At 32.0% G+C, this 19039-nt stretch overlaps 1 protein-coding gene across 1 annotated transcript in view; it reads right to left on the reverse strand.

Annotated features, from left to right (window-relative positions):
- LOC142328941 (uncharacterized protein KIAA1143 homolog) overlaps positions 1 to 19039 on the reverse strand; it is a 129725-nt gene that overhangs the window by 14729 nt on the left and 95957 nt on the right. The window contains exon 3 of the mRNA XM_075373130.1: positions 7690 to 7939. Within this exon, the coding sequence (XP_075229245.1) occupies positions 7701 to 7939 (239 nt within the window). The 3' untranslated portion in view covers positions 7690 to 7700. The remainder of the gene's footprint in view (positions 1 to 7689; positions 7940 to 19039) is intronic.

The following is a 19039-nucleotide window of genomic DNA, read 5'->3' on the forward strand; positions in this document are numbered from 1 at the left end:
AAAGTGATTGGCGCAAAATTACGGCGTCATCGTGTCCACAAGAAAGTAAAATATGTGTGTGTGTGTGTGTGTGTGTGTGTGTGTATATATATATATATATATATATATATATAATTTTGAGCTGACGGTGGTTTTGGGGTCTGGGGGATGTGAAACTCGAAGATATGTTGAAATTTTCCGGTTGTCAAATCATGGTACCCATTAAAATAGGTAAGTTTCTTATGAAATCTACCTAAAAATTCATTATTAATATATATTTCGATTAAAGAAATAAATATAAATAACAACTATAAATAATAGAAAGTACAAGTAATAAATATATAATAAGTATATACCTGACCACCACGAGACATATATTAACGAAACGGGATTTTTCGCTGGGGATCTGAGCTGAGGGGGACGGACGCACAGAGAGACAGACACACATACAAAAACCTTTTTGTAGGATAAGCTGTTTGCAGTAGCTCGAAATATAGCTTACTCTTGAGCAAACCCCAAAGAAAAAAGACGCATGTGCAAAAATCAGGAGTTCTAGCAGGGCAAACAATTTTTGGATATGATACGTTTCAGAAACTTTCTCCTAAAGCAATACTGAGCGGTATGACTTCTAGCACTGTCTTGCTGACACACGTTATTTGGGGAGATCGAATTAATTCTCGCCTCTAAAATGTTGACCATCTGTGTGGAACGGGATCTGTGATCGGAACGGGATTCTCTTGCTACTGAAGTGGGTTTTCAGCGCTCCAATATAGATTATTTTATTTAAATAGCCGTTCAGGTGAAAATGAGTGCTTCATCTGACATAATATATGACGGTTTAAGTTTGTATCACCATCCAAAAGCTGCAACATTTCTTGAAAAAAATTCATGTAATCAAATAAGCATCTTTTAATTTCTGAACGATTTAAATTTTATACGGGTGAAAACTTAAGAACTTATGTAAGATTTGACAGATCGGTTGTTTATTGATATTCAATGGTAAAAAAGGTTTAATCGCAAAGCCTTTTGGACTGTGTTATGGCAGATGTAGCTCTTATCAATGTTTTCTGATGTTCTAATAACACTTTTTGCTACTTATTCCTATATAAGTTAAAATGTAACTTTGAATCCAGTTTCCTCAAACTTGTTAACCCGTTCAGTTAATTCTATCAACAGATGGTACTCGATTATATTATCGATCATTAATCGATATATTGTGTCGATTGCGAAATAACCTTCGAAATGTTTTCTCGGAGTTACCCATTTTTTATGAAACTATTTAACACGGAAAACACGATGTGCATCTGACCACTGAAAAAACCGCAATTAAGTGACAGCCAAGTACAGCTCTCTCACCCCCCATACGTCAAATAAACAACCAACAGTTTTTAAATTTTAATGCTTCACTGACGTGCTCTGAAAATACACACACACACACACACACACACACACACACACACACACACACACACACACACACACACACACAGAGAGAGAGAGAGAGAGAGAGAGAGAGAGAGAGAGAGAGAGAGAGAGAGAGAGAGAGAGAGAGAGAGAGAGAGAGAGAGAGAGAGAGAGAGAGAGAGAGAGAGAGAGAGAGAGTGAGAGAGAGAGAGAGAGAGAGAGAGAGATCGAAAAATTTGTTATTATTATAGATAATGTAATCTTCTAAGGAAGTAACTTATCAACCAACCAGTAATTCTCAACAGAATTACGAATATGAACAATTACTATTAAGAACAAATCTCCTCAACGTTTTACTGAAGAATAAACTAACTGAATAGCTTAATCTGTAATTTTTCTTCAACGGGGATCTAGATGATCCTTTCACGTACCACAGGTTTTTCGGATGAGCGAGCAATTTCCTCAACGGCTCTTAAGCCAAAACTCTGATGTTTTTAGAGACAGAAATCTTTGGTATAAAGCAGTACAGTAAAACCTCCTTATTCGCGGGGGTTAGACACCGTAAAAATGCCGCGAATACAGAAAACCGCGAATATAGAACGGAACTAATACGTATATGTTTAAATCTATTAAATGTTGTAATATCCTGGATAAAAATATCCTTATCTTTGGAGGAATTATTAAGCTGGAAACACTTGAAAAAGACCTACAGAAACTCTTTATTAGGGTTACGTTATTCTGTGATCCTTCAGTGGTGAGACTGTCGTTATAACATACAATTACCAGATTTTATTTTTGCACTATCGCGATAAAGCTCGTTCTTTGACGACAAACAAGTTCACAATAATCAACATCTATCGATACGTATTTTCACGTATAATTATATTCGAATGATAATAGAACAGAATACGATATTAATAACCAGATATTGATTGATTATAACAACGCGTGGACACAACGGATATGAGCCTATATTACAGGTATGTAACTATACACGCGTAGTTCACACAGTATACAGAGTATGTCGTATAAATTAATCATATCCGTAAACCTACCACCAACCACCAGTTCGTACTAAATTGCTAACACGCGCATAGACATAATGTACTCCACAAGATTGTATTTAATATTAATTATGTTAAATTAATAATCGACCAATAAGCTATATCCATACGTAAGTAAACAGTAATAGTTTTATCTACATTATGCAAGACGTTATCTACGTTAATTTGCACATTATTGTATCTGGCCCTGTATACGAGTAAATTAAACTACAGCAAATCATTACGAATAAATATAGTGTTTTATAAAGAGGAAGAGGGTTTTTGTTTGTTCGGGATAAACAAAAAAACTACTCGACCAATCGCAACCAAATTTTTACCCATGTTTCTTAGTAAAACCGAGGTAGTTTTTCACGCATGTAGCGAACGGGAGGCTGAGGGAGATATAGTCCCAGCCGAAATTATTCGGCAATGGGGGCTGGAGCTCCCATCTCCAAAGTATTTCACAAAATTTGAGATAAATCGGTACATAATCATTTCCCTAGCCATTAATCCCCTCCTATATACCGTAACCCGCCGTTATTCGACCCGGCAAGAGTAACGCCGTCACTCTGACGCAATACTAATAAAAATAATTGAATATTCGGGATTTCCAGAATATTATCTCGTAAAATCTCTAATATATATATATATATATATAGAGTGGTGATTTACCGGTTGAAGCTCAAACTTTAATAAATTGAATTAATGAACTATGAACTGGGTTTGAGCTGAATGATTCGAATGAATAATATTAAAAAAATAATAAAAATAAATTTACGGTAAATAAAATAGTCTATATGTATAGTATTACATAAAGAGGAAAAGGGTTTTTGTTTGTTCGGAATAAATAAAAAAACTACTCGATCATTTGCAACCAATTTTTACCCATGTTTCTTGGCGTGTGATATATATATATATATATATATATATATATACAGTAGTGGAGATTTCCCGGTTGAAGTATAAACTTTAATGAACTGTGAGTCTCTATCACTATGTGAGCAGGATTTGATGTGGATGATTATGAATATCTAAAAACCAATTTCTAGATTTTTAAAAATTTTGAGTTTCAAGTGTTAAAATGGCTTTTAGAATTTTTTTTTTAAAATCCTGTTATTTTTTTTAATTTCTCGGTAATAAATGAAGAAATCAACCTGATTTTTGATGAGAATAATCTTCACGTCAATAAACAAATTTTTAGATTTTTGAAATTCGACCTTAAAAGGGGATGAAGAAAGATAAAAAAAATTTGAATAATAATTGTAAATTTTCCCAATGCCGAAAATAATAAAGAGATATTCAGTAGATATGAGTTTGCAAATACTCTTCAGATAAACATTTAAAAACCGTTTTCGGGTTTTTTTAGTTCCGAATTTTTTAAAGGGTGAGAATGTATACGGCGCTGTGGTTCAACCAAAACAGTCATTGCCACCGTTACTGTATCTGACTGGCTGCATCTGCCTCCGTTTATTTGACTAAAGAACATAAAATAAATAAAGTTGACCGCTACGGAAAACGCCAGTTCTAGCGCGCGGGTGAAGCTGCGTCAAGGAGTTAAGTCTTTTTATACGTTTTCTAAGCATTCACAAAAAAAGATTCACCCAAAAATCTGTCCATGTTTTATTTCTTTTAATCGTAGACCGTTAACACTTTTTACTAAAATCTGTAGTGTAAGAGAAAAGGAATTCAATAAAACTTTACTGTTATTTTTAAAATGTTTTTTAAAAAAATAGTTTTTCCCACACGTTGTTGAGTAAAATGCAAAAACAATAATACTCCTCAAATATAAATATTGCATAATATATAATATAATATGTGTATATATTGCATTGCACACACACACACACACACACACACACCCAAGTTTATACCTGGTTAAGCACTGGTCATTATGCAGTGTTTTTAGATGACATTCAACAGAAATTAATTGTTTAATACAAAAAAAGCATGGTGGTTTGAGAAAAATTCCAAGAAAATAGTTAATAAACTTTAAATTTTTCAACGACAATTTTTTGTTAACAACGATGAAAAAAATAACTGCAATTAGGAACATCATTCCTTTAAAATAAAAGAATAATTACGGGTATACGCAAGGCATATACCTGGTATACCGTATACCTGGTATACCAGGTATATGCCTTAAGGCCTGACCTACCTGGCCTGGAGCCAGGTAGGTCAGGACTACCCACCGGGTTGGTCTAGTGGTGAAGGCGTCTTCCCAAATCAGCTGATTTGGAGGTCGAGAGTTCCAGCGTTCAAGTCCTAGTAAAGTCAGTAATTTTTACACGGATTTGAATACTAGATCGTGAATACCGTTGTTCTTTGGTGGGTTGGGTTTCAATTTACCACACATCTCAGGAATAGTAGAACTGAGACTGGTACAAGACAACACTTCATTTACATTCTTCATAGATATCATCCTCAATCATCCTCTGACGTATTGTCTGAACGGTAATTACCGGAGGCTAAACAGGAAAACGAAAGAAAGAAAGGTAGGTCAGGACCGGGAAGGGCAGCCTTCCAGGCGAGGGGTTCTTTGGCCGTCCTGAACAGGTGGTCGAAATGCTCTTATAACGTGGGGGAGACCCCGATGGGTTATTTCCTACGGGACTATATATAGGGAGGGGATCAACTACCAAGGCATCCTAACAGGGCGACTGATGTGCTACTTAACGGCAGTTGCGGTTGCCCCGGGGGTGCTTAAATAAAATAAGGTAGACAAAAAAAGGAAATATTGGTATTGTGAAGCCGATTTTTTTTCATCTATATTTATGCGTTCTATTTATTTTTAATTTTAATATAGGGGCTCTTTACACCCTGAAAGTGTTTTCAGTGTTTGAGTGTATGAATGTTTTGTGTATTTTCGTGTTTTAAATAAAATGTAAGGGCCTTTTACACCCTTATATATGACAAATCTGATGGTGATCTAACCCTCTTTTAAAGAATATGACGAGGGCTAATGACCTTAAACGTCGATGACCGGATAAAAAAAAAAATTGGAGAATGTAAGTAAGAACAGGACACGTTAATATGCTTGAAGCACATAACTGCAGTGTGCTGGGCGATGGGATCGTAACTTCCCGATAGAAAGTTTACTTAAAAAAAAAAAAAAACTTTATTAACAACTAACATAATTTAAATTCAGTAACAAAAGCGCAATTCTCTGAAACTTTTTGCAATTTTCATGACTTTTCGTGATTTTTTCTAAAACTTTGTGACTTTTTTCGACTAAATTTATATTTCCTGACATATCCTGCCTGTGGGAACCACGTACATAAGTTTCAATTATCTAAGAAAAAAATTAACAAAAATAATGACTTTATTTTTTATTACTTTGTAATTAACGATCAAAATATTTATAAATTAATAAATAAATATTAATATAATTGTGAAATAACAACCACAATGTAGCATCACCGTCGAGTAAAATAATGCACGCACAACCCAGCTATCTATCTATGGTTAATACGAGTATTGTTAGTAAGCCTATTAGAAATTTACAATTTTTGTTAGTTTTTACTATTTAAAAAAAATACAATTTTTTAAAACCAACAATTCGATTGGCTTTTCTCCTATTATTATTACTTAGGATTGGAATGGAATGTAATTAGTTTTTATATATTAAACAGGTATGTCTAATTAACAACTATATATTAAGACACAGATGAACGAAATTGCAGTACGGTTGCCCGTTAGTAAATATCAAACGAATTTGTGTTCGTTCATAGATAGAAGATAAAATGACAAAATAATTATAAATCGTGTTGAAAGATCTATTATATTCAACAAGTTCTCTTTATTAAGCATTCCTGACATTCAGTGATATAGGTGGATAAACTTTGCGTGCACTTGTTTGGCCTTCACTTTGACTGAGAAAAAAGCATAACTCTTTTCACGTATTTCAATAACGTTAAATACTAATATCAAACGATCTTATTCAAAAGTGAAAATTGTTAAAACTCTTTCAGAGAAATGGTTCTGGCGATTGTTATCGTTAGCAAAATGAAGATTCTGAGATAAAAATTGAAAGATCACTCACTACAATGAAAAGGTATGAATCCTCTTTCAATGCAAGCAAATCCGCACGCGCGCACACACACATATAAAAATTAATAAATATTGTCTAACTGTTTACATCTTTTTTTAACTATTCATTTGTTTTTAATAAAAAAAAAATAAAAATAAAGGCAAGGTTATTACACTTTCTTGCCTTTGGTTATTTATTCTTATATAGTGGAAAAATAATGATACATAAAGTTTAAAAAATTCAAGAAATCTATTTGTCTAACATTTTTTCAGCTTCCTCCCCCAAAATCACCTCCCATTAACATTTTTGGATTTGTCTAAATTTAAACGTTAAATGGAAGAAACTAAAAAATGTAAAACTAATTAAAAGTAGTACCTACAATTTATTTTTTTAGGGGTAGGTGTGAAGTATCATGAAATTTTATTGAATTATTAAAGTTTTAAACTAAAAAAAGTTTTAAGAAATTAAAAAAAAATTACTAAAATTTAAATATCTCTAAACTTTGATCGCCACCCACAACTTTGCCTCCCCAAATTACTCTATTTTTGGCTACTTGCACTACTACGTTAGGAGGACAAAAAAAATTCGGTTAAAAATAAATAAAAGTTAAGTTTTTCGATGATTTTTGGGCAAGGGGGAGAATTTGGGGGCAACGTTTTTTTTAAATGCTAAGATAAGCATTTCCGCTTGTACCGAGCTTAATTTAAAGTGGGGTTGTATTTGCTAAATTTTGAGAAAATTGACCTCAAATAAACTATCTACCCCATCCCCTAAAGATATTGATCCCAAACTTTTACCAACAAATTGCCCCATATCCACGAGTTTCTGTACGAAATTAAATCAAAATTAGTTTATCCAGTCAAAAGCTTTTAAACTTTAAACACCCCAACACACGTACATATGAACCTATATACTACCTCTTTTTTCTGCTTTTTTGGTCATGAAAAGTCGAGAAATGCAAAAACCCATGCCCATTTTGGAAAGACAACCGTACATACTTTCCATCTTGCGGCATAGCTCTAGAGTTATGATACCAGGAAAATAACAACCATTCCCTACAAAATTAAAAAAAAATTACACTATTAATAAATATACAAATCGAACTTCTACATCATAATAATTGCCTTTGAACAACTACATTTAACGTAACGAGTACTAAACCAAAAAATTGTCAATTAATACTATATTAATAAATTACAAAATATTATTTAGGTACATTTAAAAAAAAAAACTTACAGATAAATTAATTAATTTTCTTCTTCGTCTTCCCCGTCAAATGATAAAAGTTTTGAAGAGGATACAGATGAAGATTTCTGTTTTGATTTTTTAGATTTCTTTAATTCTCCTGATGACAAATCAGTTGCTGTTGATGAAGAAGACCGTTTTTTTGATTCAGAGGAATTTACTCCTTCATCCAAATTTTTATTTTTACTTGGTTTACGAAAAACGATTCGTTCATTTAAGCGAGCAGGTCCACTCTCTTCATCTGTAAAAAATTAAAATAAATTATTAAAAACTCAGCAAATACATACGAATATATATATATATATATATATATATATATATATATATATATATAGTCTGCAATATAAGCAGACTACCCAATTACAACTTCCCTACTTTTTTTTTTGAACCAAAAATAGATTTTATAGCGGTGTGAAAAATGTCAAGCATGGGTGATATTCCGAAACTACCGGACAAAAGACAAAGACGCTAAATCTGGTACGAGGTCGGCCCTTACAATGTAATATAGAAACCTAACAGGACTGTACGATATTCTGGAAGGTTCTAGATATCTAATTCAAATTTCTGAAATCTGGAAACATAAGCAACTGCATTCCTTGTTTAACTAATGAATGAACAACGGGTGGATCTGCAGTAAGTAACATTCAATCGCCAAGGCAGGATGCTTTGTTAATTGAACCTAAAACAAAACGGTGGCTGGAGGATGATACAAAAGAGTATATAGTTTTAAAAATACAAATTAGAACTATTTTTAGAATATTATAATTCAAAACCAAAAAAGAGTATCATAAAAAGCAGCATGTTAGTCAGCATACCATACTAAAATCAAATTAAGTAGAAATGGACATTGTTACACACCACAAAATCCCAAGTGAAATTTTTAGATACATCCTCCGTATGATTAAAAAAATGTTATTATTAAATAAATAACATCTTGGAAGTGGTTAAGTTTTGGTAAGGGAGATCTGAACCTATTCACACGTTGTACTTGGTATCCACGTGGTATTTGGGCTGATAATGTAAAAAAGGCCAAGACCTTAGAAGGAGCCTTGAAGCACTCCTTTGGATGAGGTCGCTTCTTTCATTATCACTGTCACTATTCACCTCTCCGTTTTTATATATTTTTCTCGGTGACGTTCTGTGAGTTTGGTAAAACTTTAACTCCCACCAGGTTGGTCTAGTGGTGAACGCCTTTCAAAATCAGCTGATTTGGAAGTCGAGAGTTCCAGCGTTCAAGTCCTAGTAAAATCAGTTAATTTTACACGGATTTGAATACCAGATCGTGGATATCGGTGTTCTTTGGTGGTTTGATTTCAATTAACCACACATCTCAGGAATGGTCGAACTGAGACTGTACAAGACTACACTTCATTCACATTTACACATATCATTCTCATTCATCCTCTGAAGTATTATCTGAACGGTAATTACCGGAGCCTAAACAGAAAAACGAAAAAAAGAAAGGAAAAACATTAACTACATTCATATTACAGACGAACATATCTGCGTAACTGCATCTTAAATATTTGTATGGTAATGGAGGGGATTACTACTCTTACTAGATCCAACAGCCTTTAAAGCTGTTTCCCTGAGAACTCAAATTTAGTAAGATATGCCGATCTCCGTGGCTGAATGGTAGCGTCTCGGACTTTCATTCTTAGGTATTGGGCTCGAATCCCGGTCATGCATGGCATTTTCAAACGCTAAAAAACTCCATTCTCATATCCCACGCACACAAGCTTGAAGTTTAAGTGGTGATATCAAGAAAAAAAAAGTTTTGATTCATAGCAACCGACAATAGAAAAAGAGCAAATTGGTACATCGGATAAAACTGGGCTACCTAACCCGACGTGATACGATGCACTTTCCAAAAAATGACACATTCATTAAAAAAAAAAGATTAAATAAATAATGAATCGTACGTCAGGTTTACTGGGAAAAGTAAGACGTAAAATAATTTGCCGATGTCTTCTACACTAAATTAAAACATCAGCATGACTTAAATCATCTACTTTAGTTAAACTACACATCGGCGTACTGAGTCAACAGAAAAGAAAAAGATGTTTCAGTTCTATAATGACATCTTCAAGCTGATCACCACATGTTATGGACTGTATAGTGAATATCCTTGCTCAGATAAAGCAAACTTGACTAGTACCTCAGGTGCTATACAAGAGCCATAAGAAATAAGAATATACGAGCCATATTCATAACAAATACTACAATAAATAAATCGACATTAATATAACAAAAAATTAACATCTTCAACTTGGAAAAAATACTATTTTCACGAACTTTCTTTGTTTTTAGTTAACTTATTATTATTAGGTTGTCTAAAAGGCATTGAACATTTGGAGATAGAAAAAGAGAACACACATTTATGGTTATTAGAAACTAAGAATATGAAACTGCATATGTACCATTTTCTTCGATGACCTTCTGCCATTTTTCGGGCAACATCATATTCCCGTCTCTATAGAACTACTGTGTTTTTCGGTCAAAAAATTGTGACACTTGGTTTTCACAGGCCTCTTTTGAAACTAAGTTAACACTATTTCGGGAGTTCTGCAGATACCGAAACAAATGATAGTCTGACGGTGCCAGGTCCGGGCTATACGGTGGAAGCATTGCAGCCACTCAGTCAAGTTTTCTGTCTCTGACGGGTCTTTAAAGATGCATGCGGTCTGGCGTTGTCAGCGTGGTATATGACACCCTTTCTGTTAACCGGTTCAGGCCGTTTCTTTTAAATTGCTAGGTGCAGTCGCGCTAATTGTCGACAACATAGATCTGAGTTTATCGTTCTGCCTGGCGGCAGCAGCTGTGGTTCACGATGCTCTTCCGATCCCACCAAACGCATAGTGACGTCTTCCTGGGCGTGATTTCGTAGGATATATAAGACGTAAGAGAGATTCCAGATCGCCTGAAGTGTTTTAATTTCTTTCAAAAATGCCTATGTTTGGTAACTACGAATCATTACTTTTACTTTTAATCGTCTTGCCTTATAAATATCTTTAATCACGTTATTTTACCCACATTTAATAAATTAATTCATATCTTTATTGAAGCTTCTCCTTGCTTCGACCACGATTTTTCGTGCATTGTTTCATAGGTTATTCAATTTTCATCGCTCGCGATCGACCGTTTCAGAAACGGCTCGATTTCGTTACGTTTGAGTTGAGATACGCAAAAAGAAATTCAATCCAGTAAATTTATCTGAGTCAGATCATGCGGCACGTTTCTTTTTGTATCCAGCTTCCTTAAAATGGTTTAATGCTGTTTGGTGATAGATGTTTAGGTCACTGGCGATGTCATGGCTTACATGCCGGCCTTCCTCGATTTTTACCAGATTACGCTAACGCTATCTCGTGCGCAAAATGCTCAATACTTTTCAGACTACCTGTTATTATTATTAATTAATAATTAGGAAAAATATACAGTATAAAATTCTTGATTTTATTTATGTAATTTCTTTCTTTCCAATTATTTACCCACAAATTTTCCACTGGAAGAAAACTAATTCATAAAATAAAGATGAATATGAATCACACTTCCTCAAAAATATTCGTATAATAACGTAACAAAGCGTAAATTACCTGAAACATTGGTGTACATGAGATTTCCTAACGAAATCACCAATGAGACCAATGAGATTTGGTGTACAAATCTCAATGGTACACATGAGATTTTAAAAAAAAACAACTTTTATCAAAACAATTCTGCATTATATTGAATTTGTTGTAAGGTTATCATATCGAACGATCTTTTGATACTACGACAATTCGGAACAACTAGAAGTAGAATATATAATAAAAACGAAAATATTCTAGAATTTCTAAAATAACGTAATGTTAGCTTATTAAATATGAGTAAAATAACCTGAATAAAGATATATTTATAAGGTAAGACGATTAAAAGTAAAAGAAATGATTCCTAGTTAACAAACATAAGCATTTTTGATAGAGATTAAAACATTTCACGCGATTCGGAATCTCTCTTAGGTCTCAGATATCCTACTAAATTTATTCACAATTTCTAGGCCTAATTTTTATTTAATTACTATATAATTTGTTTCTAATAAATTTTGGTAGGTATTTTATTCAACATACATTAATTCAAATTCCTGCTGATCAATATTCGCAAAACTGGAACCGATATAACATGAAACGTTTCAAACCGACAGGTGCTTAAAGTATCTAAAAATAATTGGTATTTAAAATTTACCAAACAATACTAAAATTTTATCAAAACTGCAGGAACCGTTTATAAGAAATTAATTTCACAAATTTATTAGGTTTTAAAAATATAAAGAAATAACTACTATTTTCCAAAAATCTTGCAAAAATTATAAATGCTCAAAAACAGATAGAAAAATACTGACTGACTTGCAAAAATTTATTATAAAATTAATTTTTTTTATTTAACTTTTTTTTGAGAAATTTAGCTTTGGCATTTTTCAAAACAACTGTATGATTTCTGATTTACACTGGTTTCAATTTTTTGGTGTGTGTGTGTGTGTGTGTGTGTGTGTGTTTTCACATATATATACATCCATACAGAATGATTCATTAAGAATACATTCTTCGTGTACCATCGATGTACCACATGTACAACACGTTAGGAAAATAAATTGAAATTTAGAATAAATACACTTTTGGATATATTCAAAGTCAAATTATGTTTTTGGTGACCTTGAACTATTAATATCCTAAAACTTCGCCAAGTGACATTATGAAAGCCCATCCAAGAGCTTTAAAATGAGCTCTGTATTTCTTATAGGAGCTAAGAATTTATTCTTTTATAATTACTCATACCTTGCATTTTGCAATATTTTTACATTTTTACGGGGTCCAACACAAAAACTGAGTAACTGAAAAAAATATTTTTTTTCATCACTTCTTGGATAGAGGCAAATCTGTAAATTTTATTTGAATTACTGGACATGAATCTGAGAAGTGCATTTATTTTCGTTGATTTGATGTGGAATGACCCATGTAACAAACCTGCAGGACATATTCTATTGGTGAAAATAAAGGTATATAAGTTCATATAAACATAGGTTTGAAAACGCTTTGTTAGCGAGTATCAACTGGCAAATTTCGCTCTGATTTCTGAGCCTTCGGTAAAATTCATATTACACCAGATATAATTCTTGAGATCCAAATTAAGGTGAAAATTTTGTGGTTTCTTATTTTATATAAAGTATGACCTGAAAAAAAAAGGAATAGTTCCACAACTGTAGTTTTATAGTTTTCGAAAAAACTTGGGTAAAAGACGAAAGGATCTTGAAGGTCGAAAAGAACACCGTTTTATATTTGACGTAAAATAACTTTGTTAAATGGGAAAAAACACATAAAAGTTTTAAACATGACTTGAGAGAGAATTTGATTCTGCGTAATCCAGATTCGCAGTAAAATTATAAAGTCCACAAATATAAAATTTCGAATTGTCTTGAAACAAAACATACCAAATGTGGGAGATTTTAACTTATTATTAAACGAAAGAATATTTTCAATATTACAAAATAAAAAAATTTAATATTTTAGAAAAATATAAAACTAAAATTAAAAATTAATTTACCTAAATTTGTTTGAAATAAATCAATTCATAAGTTGGCAATACTAACGCCTGATTTTAACTTTTATCTTTTTATTACCCATTTATCAAAGTTATTTTACGCCAAACATTACGTAATGTGTTTTCGACCCGAATCTTTTGTCTTTTACCCCAGATTTCTAAAAACCTACTTAAAATACAGTTCTGGGACTCATTTTTTCTTCTTCAATTTTTCAAGTCACATTGCATTAAAAAAAAACGTTATCCCTTTTTAAGAGTTTAAAGATTTACTTCTTACTTTGGATCCCAAGAATTACAGTCTTTCTTTTTCCGTTTAGCCTCCGGAACTACCATAAGGTATTACTTCAGAGGATGATACGTATGAATATAAATGAAGTGTAGTCTTATACAGTCTAAGGTTGACCATTTCTGAGATGTGTGGTTAATTGAAACCCAACAACCAAAAAACACCGGTATCCACGATCTAATATTCAAATCCTTATAAAAGTACTACCTTTGCTAGGATTTGAACCTAAGAACTTTCGGACTTTAGAATTACAGTCTGGCTTAATTTTATCAAATGCGTAGAAATGAGTGAAATCTTTCGCCAGCCGACACTCGTTAAAGAAGCGTTTCCGTACGTTATTACGAATTTTCTTCTCTATTTTCACCAGTACAACATGTCCTGAAGGATTGTTGCATTGTTCATGAATCACGCTGTATACTCATACAATAATAATAAAGTTATTATTATTAATATTATAAAACCAATAAGATCTAAACAGTAACATATTACTACACAGTTGAAAATGACGCGCGCTATAATACCTGTATTGTTAATTAAATTGTGTAATTAATGTATGCATTGTTAATGAAAATTACCTGGCTTCTTGAAAAAAATCTGAAACGTAATCGGTGTGGAGTAGAGGTGTTTAGTTTGTGTGTGGCACGTTCGGTTCAGATAGCCTCTGAAACCTGGGCGAAGAATGTCAATTCAATCCAATCTCATAATTTTCCGATTGGTTCCGTTCTACAAATTTTTTCTGGTAGCATCACTTTGATACTATCTAACTCTTTTAAGGATGCATTTAATTTATTTATTGAAATTTAATTTTTAAAGAACAAAAATTTAATTACATTAAAGAACAAGTATATAATAAATTAAGAACAGCTCGATTTCTATAAAAATATGAAAATAAAAAACTTAATGCTGGTAAACGTTTAAAATAGAACGGCCTGAAAAATGTGAATCTTCATTTATAGTAGAATCGGTAATCTAGTACCTGCAAAGAAGGTACTATTTAGTTTTCCAAAACGTAATTTCTGAACATACTTTTCATTTGAGGCTATATTCCATAATGTCTTTGATACAATAGTTTTCAACTTTGTCAGGATAGAACAATATCAGATCAAAAAGGTTATTTATTTATTTAACACAGAGAGTTAAACTGTGGCAACCCTTAAATAGCTTTTCAACCGATAAAAATATGAAATTTAGCAAATTTCATATTACGATCTATTTCTCGGAAATAGATCCCCATACATCAAACCCCTTCCCCAAGAGGGGCTCGTTAGGGGAGGGGAGCGATTTTTTAATAGGAAAGCCAGGGTTATGACACATAATTTTAAAAGGCATCAGAATCAAACTTTTGAATAAAAAAAAAAATTCGGGATACGAAATCCTAACCGAAATGGACTCGATTTGATATATTTCAGCTAGTTCAAAACTAGTCAACAGTACACTCAAATAGTGGCCTACTCGGGCTCATACTGAAAAATAATCATTTTTAGGTAGGAGACAACTGTTAAATTTCATTTTTCTATGTTTAATGGTTGAAACGTTACTTAAGGGTTCCCATACTTTGTTAACAGTGTGTGCGCGTGTGTGTTAGCTGGTAAAGATAATACACTATAATTTAAAAAAATAATAATTTGCTTAATTATGAATTGGCGCTACAGGCAAAATGCCGAAGTTCGGCGATAATAGCTCAAGTAAAGTATTAATTTTTACATATTTATTGCTGGTACAGTCATTTAATTATTAAAAGTATCTGAAACAGCTAATTTAGAATATTAAATTTTATATATTTAAATACGCTATATCATAACGTACAAAGTAGTGAGTGCCGTAATTATCGTTCAATTAATCGATTACGGATATTAATAGATAAAATATTTAATGTTTATTTTAATCGTCTAGTAAAGATAAAAAAGTCAACAAAAGCTAAAAAAATTTTGAAGTTAAATGTAATTTTAAAACCTTTCAATTAATATCCTCTATATCAGAATATAATTTCTCTGTCACCAAAATACTTTTTTTTATTTGTCTTCAATTAAAAATTTAGTGAACTTTAAAACGGTTAATTTTTAAGTAAAATTCATATAAATCTAGAACTTAAATTATGTAATTCTAGATCGCAGTCGACGTGTCTCCATGTAGAAAACACAGATGGAATTGACATAACCCCAAAAAAGAACCATTTATTACAAGAAATAAAAAAAAAATTTAACAGATTCAAATTACTACGTACACCGTACGATTTTCTTAAACATATTTCAAGATCTGTAAGTATAAAAAATCCAATGCAATTAGTTCGATGGGGTTTATTTTTAATTAATTATTTTGCTAGGTGAGCATTAACGATTTCTGGAACTAACGTTTTATAGTCAAAAAATATTAAAATAATATTCTTATAGAAAATACATGTAACTCAGAAATTTTATAACTTTATTTATTTATTCACTTCATTGCCTGTATAAAGTTCACTGACACAAAACCCGCCAGCTAGAAAGAGACAGAAAATATGAATGGTAATACGTAGCCCGACGTGGCTTATCTGTATTCTAGTACCCAGTAATATTTTACATAATTATTTTACATTAAAAAATGAGACAGATTATATGTAATAAATTATATACATCAAGTATTACGTAAAATATATATGTATCAAGCAGTTATTTTTATATAACCAAAATGGCCGTAACATAATAAATGAAACATGAATATATGAATGTTTCATAAGAAAATATTACCAAAATAACGAAACATTAATACAATTTGTAGAAAGAACGAAAGAGCAGTAAGAATCAAAGAAAAACTACAAATTTATTATTATACGAGCACCAATACGAAATTTGGTTTAATTTGAAAGCGGATGAATTTGAAAAACAAGTAATTTTCTATTTATTTCAGCGTAAATTAATTTTTAAAAATGTCTGAATATTATATTAGACAACGGTCATTATGGAAAATTAAATAATAGTTATCTAAAAAACAAAAGATCCGATATCACGTTTATTAGTAAAATTGAGTAGTGAAGTGGTTTCCCGTTGCAGTCTTTGCTGAGCCGAATGTGATACTAAAAATAGCCAGCCAAGCCCCCAGAAATGTGTATTATAATATTCAACCCTACAAAATGACACCGTCACTACGTTTACCGCAGTTAAAAACTAATATCATTATTCCCAGGGAAAGAATATCTCGAAGTAATGCCAATTGTTATATAAATTCATCACAACTATAAAACAAAAATCGGTAAAGGATTGCAAATATTGTAGAATGGAAGTAATACAAAAAAAATAAATACGTAATTAAGTAAAATTTTAATTAATTAAAAAAAAAAAATAATTACATTTAATTTTAAACCGTTATTATCCGGCCCGCGTAGCAGCCAGAACCTGAACCCTCGAAGCACAGGTTAGCCCAGGCGAATCCCGGAGCCAACTCAGAGACTCCTCGGGACCTACCCCATGGACGCAAGAGCTCGCTTCGCTCGCCATTATTATTTGCCAGTGGGACCGGCGCCCTGGACACCAGTAGAGCTTGCTTCGATCGCCATTTCCCAGATAGCTCCACCTCCTGGACACCGCACTGTACATTATCCTCATAGTTGTGAGAATAATATTTATAAATGATATATATAGTATTCAGGCTTTATTGAAGCCTGAAAAATAAGCTAAATTACTAAAGATAGAATAATAGTAACTATGGCAACCTAAGTAGACACACCTTCGATGACGAAGACAATAATAATTAAATAAAAGGATTAATCTATTTTTCCTTAATGAATATCTTTAATTCACAACTATATCCTCCTTGGGGCGAATAAATAATGAATATTTTTAATATCTTAACCTTCAAGGGAGCAAGAGCCGCGGTCGATGGTTTAAAACCTTCTCTGGGTTAACACGAATGTATCCTGCAAATTTGAAAGTAATCAGTCGGTTGGTTCTCGCGTGATGCAATAACAGACAAACTTATATATATATATATACACATATATATAATATATATACACACATTTCCGAATAACCGTGATCTGTTAGATCGAGTGTACGTGATGCATACAAAAGTAAAGTTTGCCTTCAACCTACTAATAAATAACCCGTTTGAATTTTGAAAATTAGATGATTGTTTGCAGAGATATAAGAGCACCCATTTGCACCTCCCGAAACAGTGCCCCCAGGGGCACCCCATTTGTTACCTACCGGTTGATGGTGATGATTCCTTTAACCTCCCACAAGGTGCTTGCATATTTCACCATTCTAGCCTCACACGTAATCCCACGGGAAACCGATTATTGTTTTAACAGAAATTATTTAAATTTATTTAATATTATTTTATTTAGCGTAAATTTAATTCTATTATTTTTATAATATTATTCATTAAATTGATTCGAATCATTTATTTCAAACCCAGCTCACACAGTGATAGATACTCACAGTTCACAGTTAATTAATTCAATTCATTAAAGTTTGGGCTTCAACCGGCAAATCTCGATTACTACGTACATAATTTTTTACTTCCTCGTAAGAAGTAAGGAAAGATCACGAAAAATTTCAGTTTCCAGATTGCAACGGAAATATCCATTTTTATCAACCCTGAATCAATTTTGAATAGTTTCGGCGTGAAGTCGGTACGTACGTATATATCTCGCATAACTCAAAAACGAGTAACCGTAGGATGTTGAAATTTTGAATTTAGGACTGTTGTAACATCTAGTTTTGCACCTCTTCTTTTAACTACAATCAACTGAACCAAAAATGTCCAGAAAAACCCCAAAAATCTCAAAAAATGTGCATTTTGGACTTTTTCTTAACTACAGTAATAAGCCCTCATTGAGAGGTTTTTAACGGTATAACATAAGTTGTTAATTATTTTCATCGGTTCCAGTTATAGCCAAATAAAATTTTAATTAATGAAATATTGTATCTTAGGGGGAAGGCACATCGGTTCGAATCAGACTTCATCTTATTTTTTTTTTAAAATATATTGATTTATTAAAAATTATTAACCTCTCTTGTAAAAAAAATTTACGATAAATAATATTTCAATAAGAAAAAAAAACAGAAAAAAAGAAAAAATATCAGATTTTAATGAAATAAAATTTTACACTTTTCATTAAAAAAAAAAAAAAAAAAAAAAAAAAAAAATGTAAATGTAATTAAATAAGCGTACAAGGAAGTCATGTGTTATCCACATCAAATTTTTTTTTCGAGATGAAATATATCTTAAAAAACCATCTCAGTTATGCCAAGAAACAAGGGTATAAATTTGGTTGCGATAGACGTGAAGTTTTTTTGTTTATCCCAAATAAACAAATACCTTTTTTCTCTTTATATAGTCATAAGAAGTTGATGTAGATCGTTCGGCAGTTGGATGTAGATTGTTCGGCTTTTATGAATGCAAAGATCACACAATATTTAGTTCAATTAAGTTCATAATTTTATTAAATAAATAAAAATTGTAATTTTATTAATTAAAGATAATAACCGTAGATTTATATTA

Source organism: Lycorma delicatula, chromosome 8 (genome assembly GCF_047948215.1).
Source record: "Lycorma delicatula isolate Av1 chromosome 8, ASM4794821v1, whole genome shotgun sequence".
In the NCBI taxonomy this organism is placed as follows: domain Eukaryota; kingdom Metazoa; phylum Arthropoda; class Insecta; order Hemiptera; family Fulgoridae; genus Lycorma; species Lycorma delicatula.